This window comes from Rhinoderma darwinii, chromosome 4, assembly GCF_050947455.1.
Source record: "Rhinoderma darwinii isolate aRhiDar2 chromosome 4, aRhiDar2.hap1, whole genome shotgun sequence".
In the NCBI taxonomy this organism is placed as follows: domain Eukaryota; kingdom Metazoa; phylum Chordata; class Amphibia; order Anura; family Rhinodermatidae; genus Rhinoderma; species Rhinoderma darwinii.
Genome location: NC_134690.1, coordinates 95,114,325 through 95,130,945, shown reverse-complemented (window position 1 = coordinate 95,130,945; position 16,621 = coordinate 95,114,325). Strand labels below are relative to the sequence as shown.

At 39.2% G+C, this 16,621-nt stretch overlaps 1 protein-coding gene across 1 annotated transcript in view; it reads right to left on the bottom strand.

Annotated features, from left to right (window-relative positions):
- Positions 1-16,621, bottom strand: part of MYO7B (myosin VIIB) — a 166,389-nt gene that overhangs the window by 48,915 nt on the left and 100,853 nt on the right. Inside the window, exons 16-25 of the mRNA XM_075863636.1 lie at positions 14,636-14,794; positions 13,052-13,144; positions 12,650-12,744; positions 11,294-11,378; positions 10,727-10,945; positions 9,647-9,775; positions 9,367-9,549; positions 7,356-7,526; positions 2,954-3,037; positions 790-917 (exon numbers count right to left, since the gene is read on the bottom strand). Coding sequence (XP_075719751.1) covers positions 790-917; positions 2,954-3,037; positions 7,356-7,526; positions 9,367-9,549; positions 9,647-9,775; positions 10,727-10,945; positions 11,294-11,378; positions 12,650-12,744; positions 13,052-13,144; positions 14,636-14,794 — 1,346 coding nt within the window. The remainder of the gene's footprint in view (positions 1-789; positions 918-2,953; positions 3,038-7,355; positions 7,527-9,366; positions 9,550-9,646; positions 9,776-10,726; positions 10,946-11,293; positions 11,379-12,649; positions 12,745-13,051; positions 13,145-14,635; positions 14,795-16,621) is intronic.

The following is a 16,621-nucleotide window of genomic DNA, read 5'->3' as shown; positions in this document are numbered from 1 at the left end:
TTTTACGCACAGTTTTTTCAATATGCCGATTTTTTTCAATTGAAATCAATTGGCAGATGTTTGGAGGCGTTCAAGCTTCCGTATTTTTAGCGGTTTTTCAGGGGGCGTTTATGGCCGTGTGAACATACCCTAAGCTGAAATTCACACGAACATGTGCGTTTTGCGAGCGCAAAAAACGCAGCATTTTTTGCGCGTTGCAGTTTCGTGTGTCATAATTGTTTGGTGCGTGGCTGCGTGATTTTCACGCATATGGCATCGTTATGACACTCTGTTTTTACCTTTAGAAACAGAAATGAAGGAGGTGGTTTTATTTTTGCCTTCATTTCTTGAACAACTCTTGCGCGAATCACGCGCATCACACGGAAGTACGTCTGTGTGCCGCGCGTGATTTTCACGCACCCATTGAGTTCAATGGGTGCGTGATACGCAAAAAACACTCAAGTATAGGACATGTCGTGAGTTTTACGCAGCGGACACACGATGCGTGAAAATCACGGACTGTCTGAACGGCCCCATTGAGTTACATAGGTCCGTGCGACGCGCGTGAAAATCACGGACGTGAACTACGCTGGTGTAAATAAGGCCTTACTGTTGCCCTGCATTTGTTTTTTGATCAAACCTTTGGGAAAGTGTTGCATTTGCTGGACGAGTTTACTACGGATTATTTGATCCCTAGCTGAGATCATAGAGTTGAATAAAGCATCAACCACCTCCTGTTCATCATCATTCACCAGGAAGGGAACGTCATGTTGTGCAAATGTTTATAGAAGTGTGGTTTGCATTTCTCACCGTATTTCAGGCCTCAGGATTCCATTGCCGACAATAAAATGTACTTTTTCTAACATTGACATAGGTTTATCAATGAGCGAGCTCTCTTCTTCTGGTATGTCTGTTGCACTGTTCAATTGACTTGAAACCTAAAGTGATATAAAGCTTACAGCACTACACATATTTACCAGAATTTTTACACTTATTTGTTATAAATATTAAGCTGCATAATATATAAGAAAATATATATGGCGTGGAGGCATTTATTAATCTAAAACCAAAATACTTGGTTTTATTAAGCTGCTCATAGACATGAGATTATGGTTGCTGGATCCCGATTTGGATGGAATTGGTAATTGGTGGAATAAACTATGAAGCCTAGCAGACCGTGGATTTAAAGCCATCAGATCCATCCCCCCCCCCCCCCCCCCAGATAAGCAGGTTTTTCCTATTGAATTCAATAAGGATGTAAAACCCGCAATAGAAAGCCGAGTGTTGCGACTTTTGCAGGGGTTATCGCAGCGATTCCCCTACAAAAATCACAACTCACTACGGCCTCCTGGGATGACGATGATGTCAATCACAGATTGCAGTGGTCACATGGGCTGCAGCATAATCCAGGAAGGCCGGACCAGACGGCAAAGGTGAGACACGTCACCATAAGGGTATGTGCACACACACTAATTACGTCCGTAATTGACGGACGTATTTCGGCCGCAAGTAGTGGACCGAACACACTGCAGGGAGCCGGGCTCCTAGCATCATACTTATGTACGATGCTAGGAGTCCCTGCCTCTCCGTGGAACTACTGTCCCGTACTGAAAACATGATTACAGTACGGGACAGTTGTCCTGCAGAGAGGCAGGGACTCCTAGCATCGTATATAACTATGATGCTAGGAGCCCGGCTCCCTGCACTGTGTTCGGTCCGGTACTTGCAGCCGAAATACGTCCGTCAATTACGGACGTAATTAGTGTGTGTGCACATACCCTAACAACGGTCGGGGTAAGTATGAACATTTTTTTTTTATTCTACGCTCCGACCCATGGGAACCCGGCCTTATAAGGAGAAATCTGTCAATCAGTGGATGGAGGGGAGGGAGAGTAATATTATATATGAAAATCATTGGACATATGCCTTGCTTCGCCAGACGCACTGCAATTATAAAGTTTTAAGTTCTCCTAAACTTCGGAACATTGCTAAGTGACAGACCTCTGAAATCAGATAGGGCAGCAGAAATATTTGACAAATCTGCTTGAAGTATATGTTTTAAAAAAATTAACATTTTGTTATCCTTTCATGAATTTTGAGGGTAAGGACACACACAGCATAAACACTGCGAATTTCCTGCAACAGATTTTATTGCGGAAAATCTGTATCATAGTACAGTAGTAGCAGAGTGGATGAGATTTACACAAATCTCAACCACACACTGTGGAAAAAATCAGTCAAGAAAGGGTTGTCACATGGACTGCAGCATCATCCCAGGTGGGCCGGCTGCACTCAGAACAGAGGGACGCGTCACTATGACAACCGAGAACGGGGAAAGCATTAACTTTTTTTGTGTAGAAATGTTTTCGTAGCGGAGATTCCGCCTAAAAAAACGGCACCACAATTTGGTACGCTGTGTCTTTTCTTGCAGTGTATCCTCCCTGATGGCACCTAGCCTAAATGTGATCATTTAGAAATATTTTTATGTTCAGTGGAGGTGTATCTATTTATGAAGATAACTGTGACTGCTAATAGATTGCTGATAGGACACTGCTCTAAGCAGTTTATATATGTGAAACTGAAATAAATTCATTAAAACTACATTTCACATGCCAAAATGGGCAGATTTTGCTGCGGATTCGACGCCTTCTGAATTGAAAATGTAGAACAGAATTAGCATGCTGCGGTTTTGAAAAAAACGAGCATGCTCTGATTTCCGTCCAGAGAATGTCCAGCAGCATGTGGATGAGATTTGTTCAAATCCACATGCCTGGGATTTTAATACGCTGTGGATTTTCCACATGGAAATTCTGCACAAAAAAATCTGCAGCATCTGTCCCCCGTGAATCCAGCCTCATTGTTTTGATGATTGCAAATGCTTGTACAGTATACATAGAAAAATAGATCTGGCAGAATAGAAAAAAGTCAAACAAAGAACTTCACTGCAGTTTATACTGCATTATTTGCATTTCACCTGTCCAGCCAGTTTTGATGACCTCTTCAATTTCATGGAGGAAATTTCTTTTGAAAATTTTGTGCTTCGGTTGATTCTTGGTGTCTGAAAAAGAACACATGGTTGGCTAGGAGCGTCGTTGTGCAGGGAAAATAAGTGAAGGAGCCGCATTCTAAGGCACCGGTAGGGACCTGGCAGTAGGACCCCCTATGGGTCAGTAAGTTATGACATATCCTCACATTGTCTATTACATTTAGTACTGATTATCCCGAGCTGTGCTTGGGCAGGAGGAAAAGAACTGTAATGGCCGGAAGGAGGTGAAGGGAAAGTGAGCCCTAATCTACCCACCGCCCTGTCCCTGCCTACTTGCAACGACTCGCCCTAGGCGACGAGGTACAACTGGGCGGCGGTCCCTACGCTGTCTAAGTGCACAGGAAAACAAACAGGGAACATGCAAGGGAAGGGGCAGTAGCCACGGAACGCCACGAGGAAACGGAGCGGCGAACGGACAGTCAGGACCAGGACGAAGAGAGTACACCCAAGCGGGCAAGGAGACAGAAGCAAGCCAGGGGCAAAGCAAAGCAGGTCAAGCAGAACTGCAGCAAGGCAGAAGCACGGCAGAAGCAGGCTGGAGCAAGCAGCAGTGGGGACAGGAATCCAAAAGAATTACAAGCACTGAGGGAGAGAACAGGGCAGGTAATAAAGGACAGGGGGCGGAGCTAACTCCGACAGACCAGGCCGCGATAGGCTCTCCCACTCCTGAGCCTGCCACCCTGGTTGGTGGGAGATGGTGTCAGTCGAACAGGTCTGGCCTCAGGTGTGGATTGATTAATCCCAGGAGTATACCTAGATGAAGTACCTGGCAGATCCCTAACAAGAACAATACCGTTTTGCCAGAGCATAGTTAGGGCAGCAGTGTAAATGCAGTGTAAATGCAGTGTAAATGCAGAGAAAGAGCTCCCTCTAAGCAGCAGCTGCTCCTCCCTGCACACTAAAATTTTGTGAACACACAGCGTAAACAGTGCGGATTTTCCACAACGCATTTCATTGTGGAAAATCAGCAGCGTATTACAGTAGCAGCTATGAACAAATCTCATCCCCACACAGCAGAAAAAAGCCACCGTTAAAAACACTCAAATTGACCTGCGGTACGTTTTTTTCAGCCGCAACATGTGAATTTATGCTGCGGAATTGCTGCTCGTGTGTTGTGGGTTCTCCCCATTGAATTCAATGGGGTGCTTAAACCCGCAACACAGTGTTATGTGATGCGACATTTGCGGTGGAATCGCAGAAAGTAAGAAAAAAAAAACCCTGTTATATTTACCCAGAATTCCCTGCTTCTTCTCCAGTCCGGCCTCCTCTGATGACGTTTCATCTCATATGACCACTGCAGCCAATCACAGGCTGCAGCGGTCACATGGCCTGCAACGTCATCTTAGGAGGCCGGACTACGCACAGAAGAGAGGGAAGGGTTAAGTATGAACGTTTTGTCTTTTTCTAGCGCTGCTTTCCGCAGCGGAAATTCCGCCTGAAAAACCGCACCACAATGTGTTGTGGTTTTTCAGACGGCATTCCATGAAGGGTTCAGGGCGGATACGCTGTGCAACTTGACGCAGCTTATCCGCCCTGAACACGCTGTGTGTGTTACTACCCTTAGGATGTATTCACACTGTGCATTTTTTTACGCATTTTGCCGTCTGTCCGGAAACCACACCAAAAAAACTTAATTTTGCAAATCTACTTAAAAAAAGAATAAAAAAAACTAAGTAAAATAGTATATTAATGTATTCTATCCTCTCCTCTTCATTCCCCTTTATATTCTGTGTCCCTCTACTCTTCACCTTAGCTTTCCTGTCCATGTCTTGCTGTGTTATGCCTCCCTGCTGCTTTAATCCTCTTATTTATGAGTTCAAAGCTCCTGCTATTCCAATCCAATAAAATGAATAAAATTAAATGTTACAGGGAGTAAATCTTTTTTTTTACAAGATAAAAAGCAATTATCTATCTATCTATCTATCTATCTATCTATCTATCTATCTATCTATCTATCTATCTATCTATCTATCTATCTATCTATCTATCTATCTATCTATCTATCTATCTATCTCTCTCTCTATCTACTAGTCCTTCTTAATGCATTAGAATAATCATCAAAAAGTTAATTAATTTCAGTAATTAAACTCAAAAAGTGAAACTCCTATAATATATAGATTCATTACACACAGAGTGATCTATTTCCAGCATTTTTTCCCCTTTAATGTTGATGATTATGGCGAACAGTTAATGAAAACCCAATATTTAGTCTCTCAGAAAATTTGAATATTAAATAAGCCCAATAAAAAAATGATTTTTAATACCGAAATGTTGGCCTACTGAAAAGTATGTGCAGTATATGCCCTCAATACTTGGTCGGGGCTCATTTTGCATGAATTACTGCATCAATGCGGCGTGGCATGGAGCCGATCAGCCTGTGGCACTGCTGAGATGTTATGGAAGCCCAGGTTGCTTTGATAGCCGCCTTCAGCTCGTCTGCATTGTTGGGTCTGGTGTCTCATCTTCCTCTTGACAATACCCCAGAGATTCCCTATAGGGTTTAGGTCAGGCTAGTTTGCTGGCCAATAAAGCGCAGTGATACTGTGGTTATTAAACCAGGTATTGGTACTTTTGGCAATGTGGGCAGTTGCCAAGTCCTGCTGGAAAATGAAATCAGTATCTCCATAAAGCTTGTCAGCAGAGGGAAGCATGAAGTGCTCGAAAATTTCCTGGTAGACGCTGCGCTGACTCTGGACTTGACATAACACAGTGGACCAACACCAGCAAATGACATAGCTCCCAAAACCATCACTGACTGTGGAAACTTCACACTGGACTGCAAGCAACTTGGCTTGAGTGCCTCCCCACTCTTCCTCCAGACTCTCGGACCTTGATTTCCAAATGAAATGCAAAATTTACTTTCATCTGAAAACAGGACTTTGGACCACTGAGCAACAGACCAGTCCTTTTTCTCCTTAGCCCAGGTAAGACGCTGATGTTGTCTCAAGGAATGTGACAGTTGTAGCCCATGTCCTGGATACGTCTGTGTGTGGTGGCTCCTTAAGCACTGACTCCAGCCGCAGTCCACTCCTTGTGAATTTCCCCCAGATTCTTGAATGGCCTTTTCTTGACAAGCCTTTCAAGGCTGCGGTTATCCCTGTTGCTTGTGCACCTTTTTCTACCACACTTTTTCCTTCCTCCCAACTTTCCATTAATATGCTTGGATACAGCACTCTGTGAACACCCAGCTTCTTTAGCAATGTCCCTTTGTGGACAACTGTCAAGTCAGCAGTCTCCCCCATGATTGCGTAGCTACTGAACCAGACTGTTGGACCATTTAAAGGCTTAGGAAACCTTTTGCAGGTGTTTTGTGTTGAGTAGCTGATTAGAGTGTCACACCATGAGTCTACAATCTTCAACTTTTACCCAATATTCTAATTTTCTGAGAGACAAAATTTTAGGTTTTCATTAACTGTTAGCCATAATCATCAACATTAAAAGAAAAAATGCTGGAAATAGACCACTCTGTGTGTCATGAATCTATATAATATATGTGTTTCACTTTTTTAATTGAATTACTGAAATAAAAAATATATTAACGTTTTAATGATATTCTAATTCATTGAGAAAGACTAGTACCTCTCTAATATATAAAAGAAAAACAGCCCTATTAAATCCTTGGTTTAGTAGGTGTGCACAGCAGATGTGGTCAATAAGAGTGCTAGTATTCACCCATGCATGTAACAACACAACGTTTCAGCCCTTTTATGCCTTATTTAGACGAGCTTGTGTCAAATTGGCCGTGAAAAACATGGACATATGGACAGTGATATCAGGGGTTCCCTCTAGAAGCAGAATCCCCAGCCAGAGTGTTGGCAACACATTATTTTTTACAGAACTCGCCAATTTGGATTTCTAATACAGTGTTTAAGACTTTGGATTCTACAGTGAGAGGTTTTCTGTAAAAAGGTAAAAAAACAAGGGCATAATTACGGTTTTTAAGCCTACCGGTGAATCAAGGGGGCTTTGCGTTATCGGATTTTAGATTGTATGACTATGCGTCTGAGCTGCAGCAATTAGTTAATTGTAATATAAAACTATTAAAGTTGTATTTTTAAAAAAACAATTCATGTGTTTTTTTTATCACAACAGCTACAATGTTTTCTTAATTCTTAAAACTTACTTAGAAATGATCACAACAAAAATATGATCGCTGGGTTATTGTTACAAAAGATTTGGGAAAAATTATGAGAATAAAGTAATATTCAGGGTTATTTTGATTTTACTCCTATTTGGGGAAACAAGTGGATGGAATTAAAAGTACTAGAGAATAGTAGTAAATAAAATCACAGCTCTTGAAAATACATTTCTTCTTTTTTTTGCTACTCACTCCATCCATGTTATCCTTCATCCCAGCCTGAAAGTTGTTCTTCCTGGTCAAAGTGTCATAAATTTGTGTAATAACGGAGCTGTTCTGGCTGCTAGATCTGGGAGCGTATAACACTGGTTCGGGAAGGTCGCCCATAAATCGCAGTAGAATTTTCCAAACTGCTAACGATGCCTAAAATGAAAATAAAATATAGACAAAACATAACAAATGGATGGAAATGTACACAAAATTATTGCCAACTATGTAATTAGTTTTCAAGCATACAATCTGGCCAAGTTTAAAGGACAACACCCCCATACAGAATTGCATATTCAGTGATACAAATATGCTGATTTATTACCCACAGCTTAAAGTGGATCTCTCAGGTCTCCTATCTGAGCAGCATAGAGGGGATGATACTGACCTCGAGGATATTATGTTTTTTATTACTTCATCAAAAAGTTATGCCAATCACAGAAAGTGATGCATGTAACTAGGAAAGCCCCTTCATTCTGAGAATCAGTGTGAGTCTCTGAGGTCAGACCCCCATTGATCAGAAAGTTTTGGCATATTCTAGCGATATTACATCACTTTTTGTTTATGGGAATAACCCTTTAAGTACGATATGTTTGTGTAAAAAGCTGCCAGTACTGCTGCTTTCCCTACTCACTCAGAGTGATTGACAGATCTCCCTATAGGATTGTGTATACAGGGAAAGCTGTCAATCAGCAGATTTATTTATTTGAGTTTTGGGCTTTGTGTGAATGTAGGAACGCTTAGTTTTTTTTTTCTAGAAATCCTCTCTGTTCTATTATGAAGTCAGCTTTGTACCACATGTAAACGTCCTCTTATTTTTACACCTATGTCAAGTCATTTAATGCTTTACAGTATATTATATTAATTTAACACTTCTTATTTTTGACCAGATCTTTACTGCTAATCTTTCTAACTTTTCTCTGTCAAAAGGTTTTACAATATTTACTCAAATCTTGCCAGATACTTTTCTGATGTTCTATTGTTTTCTCATACTTTTTCTTAGAGGTTTGGCGCCAACTATTGATAAAAGTGAGAATGCAATCTTGTTTCCTTCTATGACCATTTGTTTTGCATAAGAATACAATATTATCTTCTCCAGACCCGGAGGTGAATTAGGGAATTATTAAAGGGGTTATCTAACGGCAATGAAAAAAAAAGTAAAAAAATGAATAGCCCAAAAAACGCCTATAAAGCCCATTTAGCATCCACCCCAGTATAATTCTTTAGAAAAAGTGTATTATTTCATTACCAACCTATTCCTGATATTACACCCGTGCTGCTGTTCCCCTTCCTGGTTTTGAGGCAAAGCTAAGTCTTCCAGCATGCGCTGAAAGACACCAAATCTCACCATCTTCTTCTGTCCACTCCAGTCCTGGTTTCTCCGCCCTCCCAACCACCTCTCTAGTATTTCAGTTAATCACACAATCTTATACTGTTCTATGCCCTTGTGATCGATGATGAGTCGACACAGACTGGAGGGGGAGACATTGTGATGCTGCGTCGATGCGTCACAGCGGAAGAAATTACTGCACTTCCTGTACCGCGTGACTGTAAAGAAGAACGGGGATCCGCGCGTCTTTCATAAAATAAGTGATTTAGTAAGTGGTCTATTTTTGAGTATAAATATAATGCTGAATATTTGTTATATGTATTATTACTTTATTGTAAGTTGGTTGTATCCCTATTATATGGTATTACCAATGTAATTTTTCTGTTTCTTGGATGTTTTCTTTTATTTGTCTGAAGGTGTTTTTTTTAAGAAAATAATTTTTAAATTATATTTACATTTCATTTGTGAGGGGATTATCAGCCTTTATTATCCCTGCTTTTGTATTTTTGGAGTTTTGTGGCAGATTGGGCAGCACTCATTGTGGATTTGGTTGTGCTCGCAATTTTTCCATAGGATAATAACTCGTTTTACAAAAGTCATTTTTTGTATCAGTAAAACAGCCATTTAAAAAGCAATACATATTTAATATGAATTTAGCAGTCGTACTAGAACATCACCCTGGTCTTCGTGATACAAAAGTGGCTGGTGTAATGTCTTTCGTATATGGATATCTGTTGCAGAGCCTTGAAAGTAGGTAGCAGCAAACTTCGGAAAAGTGAAATTAGCCAGATGGTCCACCACTTTCTCTGGTTCAAGAGGCAGGGTGTCCAGGTCTATTTCATCTAGGTCCTTTTGAAAGAAGATGTTTATATTACGTTTGTTTTACTCAGATAAACAAATTTATATAATGTAAAATTAATCCATTAACTTATTTATTGCTGTTTACCATCAGAGGTAAAAACCCAAACACTTGCTCCACCATTGCCAGGTTTTCCTTCTCCTGCTGTAAAAGAAGCTCTTTTTGCACCATCTTTCTTTTCTTATCCATGGCAAATTCCTGCTGATTTAGTACCTCCTGCAGTAAGAAAGCAAATTTTGAATGTAAACTGACCTTAGGATCACTTACTATAGAGAATGAATAGTCTAATCTGGGGTGGACTCACTGGGACATTGGCCCCTGAGTCATTGGCATAGGCCCTTCCCTATTAGGAAATTCTGAATTAATAGAATGGGCTTCCTATTCAAGACCCTCATCCATTTGCCAGTGGAGAGCAGCTACAAAGAGGTTGTCCTCTCTAGGACCCATCATGTCCATGCATTACATAAACAGACAATGATTTTAATGTACGCCATGTATTGCTTGTATTTCCCCTGAGGTGGTACGGTAAAAAAAAAAAGAACACTTGCTGACAGTTTCCCTAACAGATTACAGCTGATCACAATGGAGCCCGCGTCAGGTCACCTTATAATCAGTTTATCGTTGGGGACTTTTCTATTAAAAAAGGTATTATCCTTTGACCTCCATGGCAGATGAAACAACACATTGGAGGAAGTTATGTATGTTAATATTGGTTTAATTTCTTTATTTTATTTCCCCATTTCTTGCTATTTGATGTTACTTAGCACACAAGTCTAAATAACAATATAATATAGGAGGCAACCAGGAGGTTAAGTAAAATAAACATTGGCACACATTTTTTTTTAAATTAAAAGAATCCAATAAATAACATACATAGGCAGATAGGGGTCTTTTGCTGCACTACATTTAGGATTGTGGCCCCCTGCTGTAATAGCACAGGCTCCAGTTCTCAATAAATTCTCTAGCATTTAGTATTAATATAATAAAAACATATTTTACACAGACTGCTCTGGTATGTGTTTCCTCTCATTCCACAGTCATTGGCCATTACAAAAGTCCTTCAATTGTATCTTATAGTTATTAAAACATGGTTTCTGTTGCTTCTACTGAGATTTTGGGTACTACCCGAATGCCAGAATTTTGCAGTCCACCTGTGGTTATACTTACACTGTTCCTCATCTTCCGGTATGTATTACGAGCCAGCATACCCCTCGTGTATGTCTGAAGAATAAGAACAGCATTCTTTTCCTGTGCAAGTCTCTTTCTTAGTAGATAAGCTCTGCATCTGGCCTGCAGTTTTGTAATGACTGCTTGGGATTTCTGATACTGTAGCCGTATATATCTACTTCTTATCATTGCCTGAAGCCTTTGGAAGCCATGTTGCATCTGAAACAAAAAGATGTGTCAGGCCATCTGGAGAACATGACCATTACATTGCTTTAAAAACGTTAGTTCTAAGAAGGTCAACACTTGGTTGATATCTATTGGTTCTATTGTATTGTATGATCAAGAACAGTGTTAAAATTGATGTGGGTCTGGACTCATGCTCTTGTTGATAACCTATATTGCATAATATTTGTAAGTAATAATGCCATGTAATGAAGAGAACACTGTTCAACTGCAAAATATTTTTTATATGTAACATTGTTTGCTTTGTTGAAGACAAAGAAACCCCAAAACTTTAGTTCTGCAATGAGAAAAAAAAAAAAAGCCCATAGAAAGAAAGAATATAACCTTGAGGTAGGATTTTCTATCGTGATAACCCCTCCAAACTGCTTGAATCTTCACAGCAGCTTCTTTCTGCCTAAGAAAACGTTTCCTGCAAAGTAAGAATATATTTCAACCAAATAAACAATGAAAATAATATTGCAGACATTTTTTAAAGGCTACGATATATATAATTGAATAAAAATTATAATTAACAAAATCAACAAAACATTGGCTCCCAACTCCCAACAGTGGGAGAATATAACTAAGATAAGAGTTAGGGTATGTTCACACGGCAGCGTCCGTTACGGCTGAAATTACGGGGCTGTTTTCAGGAGAAAACAGCTCCGTAATTTCAGCCGTCATGGCGAGTGCAGGCGCTTTTTCGCTCCGTCAATTACGGACGTAAATGGAGCTGTTTTTCCATGGAGTCAATGGAAAACGGCTCCATTTAACGTCTGAAGAAGTGACAGGCACTTCTTTGACGCGGGCGTTTATTTACGCCCCGCCTTTTGACAGTGGGGCGTAAAAAAAATGACCGTCGGAACAGAACATCGTAAGACCCATTCAAATGAATGGGGAGATGTTTGCCGACGCTATCAAGTCGCATTTTTGGACGTAAATCGAGGCAAAAAACGCCCGAATTACGTCCGTAAATAAGCCGTGTGAACATACCCTTAGGGTACATCCAGACGTAGCGTAAACACTGCAGAATTTCATTTTCGCAAGAGAAATTGACATGCTGCAGATTGAGAATCTGCACCACAGGTCATTTTCCGCACGTCTTTTCTGCTAATTTTTGTCTGCAACACGTGGATGAGATTTATTCATGTCTCATCCACTCTGCTGATACTGTAATACGCCGTGGAATTTCTGTACTGAAATTTGGATGGAAATGATGCAGTGTTTACACTACGTGTGGATGTACCCTTATGATGGTAGTCCTATTGTGCTGTGATACCAATTAATGAGGAATAATTTTATATTTGTTGAGTAATAATACATATGTTAGTCACGTATCGTATCTCCAATAAAGTTAGATAATAATTCAATGAACATTAGGATAACAGTGACTACAGGCTCCATAGTAGATATATTGTATGAGCAGAAATAATAAATCTATTTCAGGTATAGCTTCATTATCATATGACCTTACATACTAAAATAATGCAAACAATGATGCCTGAGGTCCCACAGCTACAGTATGACATAGTTGTCAGGACCCAACGTGGCGCATTAAGGACTTGCTCACTTTCAATGATGGAAGGGAGCATACAGGAAAACAGCTTTACCTAAGGGTTTGACCAAAACCCTTTAAAGAGCCCATCAAATAATAATGACAACAAAATGGTTGATAGTACATTTATACAATTTTTACTATACCTGTCTTTATATCCCCTTAATACTTTTTGTATGAGAACAGCTTTGGATATGAGTGCTTTTTCACGTTCCACCTCCAGTTTTGTGTCATGAAGATCCTGAACAAAGAATAGCGAGACAAACAATTTATTTCCCGACCTTTATAGGGACATAGGTGCAGCAAAGATATAGCAAAATATAAATCTGCATATATTTCAGATCTACATAATGCACTAACCATTCTTTGTTGCTTAGCATAGTATTTATAATATATATGTCAAATAGATTTGATGAGAAGTCTATAGTGTATGTAGAAGCTTGCTCTGTATTCCTTAGGGCAGGAATTTAGTCTAGTTTACATTGCACTGCACATGAGTCTGACAATGAATTACCATAGATTGCCAGGATTTTTATTTAAAATCTTACCTTCAAGAAAAGCTTTGTCTTTCCTACTTTCCAGTCTCCATCTTTTCCAATGACTGACCCGACAATATCAATGCAGCAAGCAAGATGGTCCCACTAATACAGGAAGAAGTGGTATAATGTAACAGAATCGATGTGACAACTGTCAATAAAGGATGTTGATGGGTAGGTTTTTCTTACTTTTCTATATTTAGTACTTTGAGTGCATGATAGTGTCATGATGGAAACGTTAGTCCGACTAAATGAATTTTCATACAGTAAAGCGGTTGTCTCAACACAGACAACTTCCTTCATATTGGATATTCAGTATATCATCATTTTCAAACCGATTGAGAGTTTTCTATGAGGACCCTAAGAAGTCCTGTGAATGAATGGACTCTGTACTTTTTCTTATGTGTGTGCAGGCATTAAGATAACATTTATCAGTTTATGGCAGTTGTTTTTTTTGTGTGGTTTTAGTAGAGGTTGGGGATGAGTGGTGAAGAGTCCATTAGTGTACTGGCACTATGTTTCCTTTGAGACCATGCTTACTTTTCACGTCACTTTCCAAATTTAACGATTGACGAGCAAAAACTGATGTAAGCCGCTTTGTAAACATGGGCCAATGTCCCTGGATACAATATCAAATAAAATACCATTGTCTGAGGTTCAGGATATTTAAAACAATGGAACAGCTAACTGCTCTATTAAGAGGTACTTTGCCTGACTTCCAGAGTCTGGTCTCCATTATGATTGACTGGCTTCTTAATTACTTTACAGAGATGATGTTCTATTTCGGTCTTCTTTTCTACCATGATGTGTTGTATTTACATCCCAGAAGAATCTGATCTACCACCAGGGTTCCCCCTCCCCCTTACTTGTCTTCTCTTTGCGTGTTCCCATGTTTTATGTGGTTTTCTCTGTTTCATTGTCACTTACTATTTCATTATGTAAACTGCTAGCTACTTTTTAAGGACCAGTTTGATTTGCTGCCACTGTTTTTTGTCAGTTTTAGTTTTTTCATTTCGATAATGCTTTATAACATCCTACAGTGCTTCACCCTGAGATAATGATGACCCCTTACTGAGTATCACCTCTTTCTCTTGGACTGTGATTATACTTTGATACTGATTTGCCATATTTTGCATGCTTGCTTTATCATACTGGTACAATAGATGTGCCTTATTTACAATTGTTTCAGCTGCATAGTAAACTGTCAATTGTATTTTGTTGCAGTTTTTTTAGCTTGTTTAATAAAACCCAAAAATAAATAAAAATCTTGTCTGATTCTATAAAATAAATTTAGATTAACTTTCCCAACAGAGAACTTGATAGAAATTTTACATATTAAAGGTGTATTTCATTTTACATTTATGGCATATTCACAGGTTATGACACAAAAGGCTAATTGGTTGTGGCTCAAAAGGCAATTTCCTCATAGAAGCGAGTGGAGGTTGGACCCGTTCCTATCAGGCATTTATAAATTTTGGAGATAGTAATACCCCTTTAAGATTTGTTAACATGCCAAACTGGTTTTGAATAAAATTATAATAAATAAATTATTATATATAAAATGAAATAATTTTGAGAAGGTGATTTATGTATTACCTTACTGCGACTGGAGGACTTTAATGGCAGCAACACTCGAAAACGGTGAAAGAAATCAGAGAAACTGTAACGTATTGGGTACCCTGCCTTCCGGATTCGTATAGTCTCCATCATTCCAGAGTATCTCAGTTGTCGGATACACAGTTCTCGATCAAACAGCTAAGGAAATATAAGAATTATAAGTTCAAGACATAATGGAACATTGATATGAATATTTTATAAATGAACCATGCAACAAACTAGTGCTCTGTGCCTTTTTCTGTTATATGTCTCAGTTTGTTTTTTGATGAATTTGATTTAGTTCCACATCGTCTTGCTCTGCATATACAGTATTATAGAAAAAATAAATATAATTAACTCATGACACAAGGATTCTCTCTCTGCTGTTCTTTGAATTCCTGTGATAAGAAGCATCCCTCAGGCCTAGAATTAATCTATGTTTTATTCATAGTGATTGTTTAAGGCAGTTAATGAAGAAAGGGTGAATACACTGGTGTACATACTGATTTTTAAATTGCAAAATTCATAAAGCATCTAGCTATCTTTTTTGCATATTTCCTCATACCCAACTTTATGTTTGGGTGTGCTTTAAACTGTCATAAGCGGGTGACAAATATATAAAGCTAATTTTCTACACCAAAAACTGTAGGACAGCTTTTCCCAAGTCAGACCAGGCTTAAAGGGGTGGTTCCATAATTTTGTTTTATTACCTATTCACGGAATAGGTGATAAATGTTTGACTGATGCGGGACCGACCGCTGGTAACCCCAGTGGTCAGAAGGAGGGTCCCGTGTCTCCTGTTTGAATGGAGCATTGGTCACGCATGTGCACTACTGCTCTATTCATACTCTATGGAGAAGCACAGCTATGTCCATCAATGCCATAGAGAATGAATAGTGCGGAAGTGCTCTCCTCCTTCTGGTAATAAAAACTTTGCTTCCGTGGGACGCCTCTTTTAAACTGTAGATGTGACATTATATTATTTTGAAGGTGCCATTTTATTAAAGGGGTTTTCCATTTCAGAGAGATTTCTGACATATCCATAGGATATGTCATAAATGTCAGATAGATGCGGGTCCCACCTCTGGGATCCACACCTATCTCTAGAACAGGGTCCCCTAATCCCCGTTCTAGCTTTATGTGCTCACGCTGCACAGGGCCGGCCTTAGGTAGGATGGCCCCCTGTGCGGGATTCTCTATTGCTGCATTCCACAAACCAAAAATTAAACACATATATAGACACGTACATACTGGTACATATATACTGAACATACATAAAGACATATTTAGACATACAGACACATTTATATATACAAACACACACAGGAACATAAATACACAGACAGAAACATACAAATACATAAAAGGCACATATATACAAGCACAAAGCCAGATTTACATACAGACCATATTTACCCACACAGGAACATATATACACAGTACAGATAATGTAGTAGATGTTACCTGCAGTCCTATGTAACACCACAGATAACACACAGTGATAACGCTCTGAGTATAGGTAATGTAGTAGATGTTACCTGCAGTCCTATGTAACATCACAGATAACACACAGTGATAACGTTATGAGTACAGATAATGTAGTAGATATATATATATATGTATATATATATATGTACATATATATATATATATATATATATATATATATATATATATATATATATAATGCAGTGCACCTCCAAACTGGAGATACACTTTAAAAAGATTATTTCCATGAATTATTTGCCATGAATAGGTTCAAGTTTTATAGATTACCATATATGAAAATGTAGTGTTTCCCTTAAGGGGCAGCAGAGTATGTAAGGGGCAGTAGACTATATAAGGAGCAGTAGAGTATATAGGGGACAGCAGAGTACATAGGGGCAGCAGAGTTTATAGGGAGTAACAAAGTAGATAAGGGGCAGCAGAGTAGATAAGGGGCAGCAGAGTATATAAGGGGCAGGACAGATATCTTAATTTTAGCTG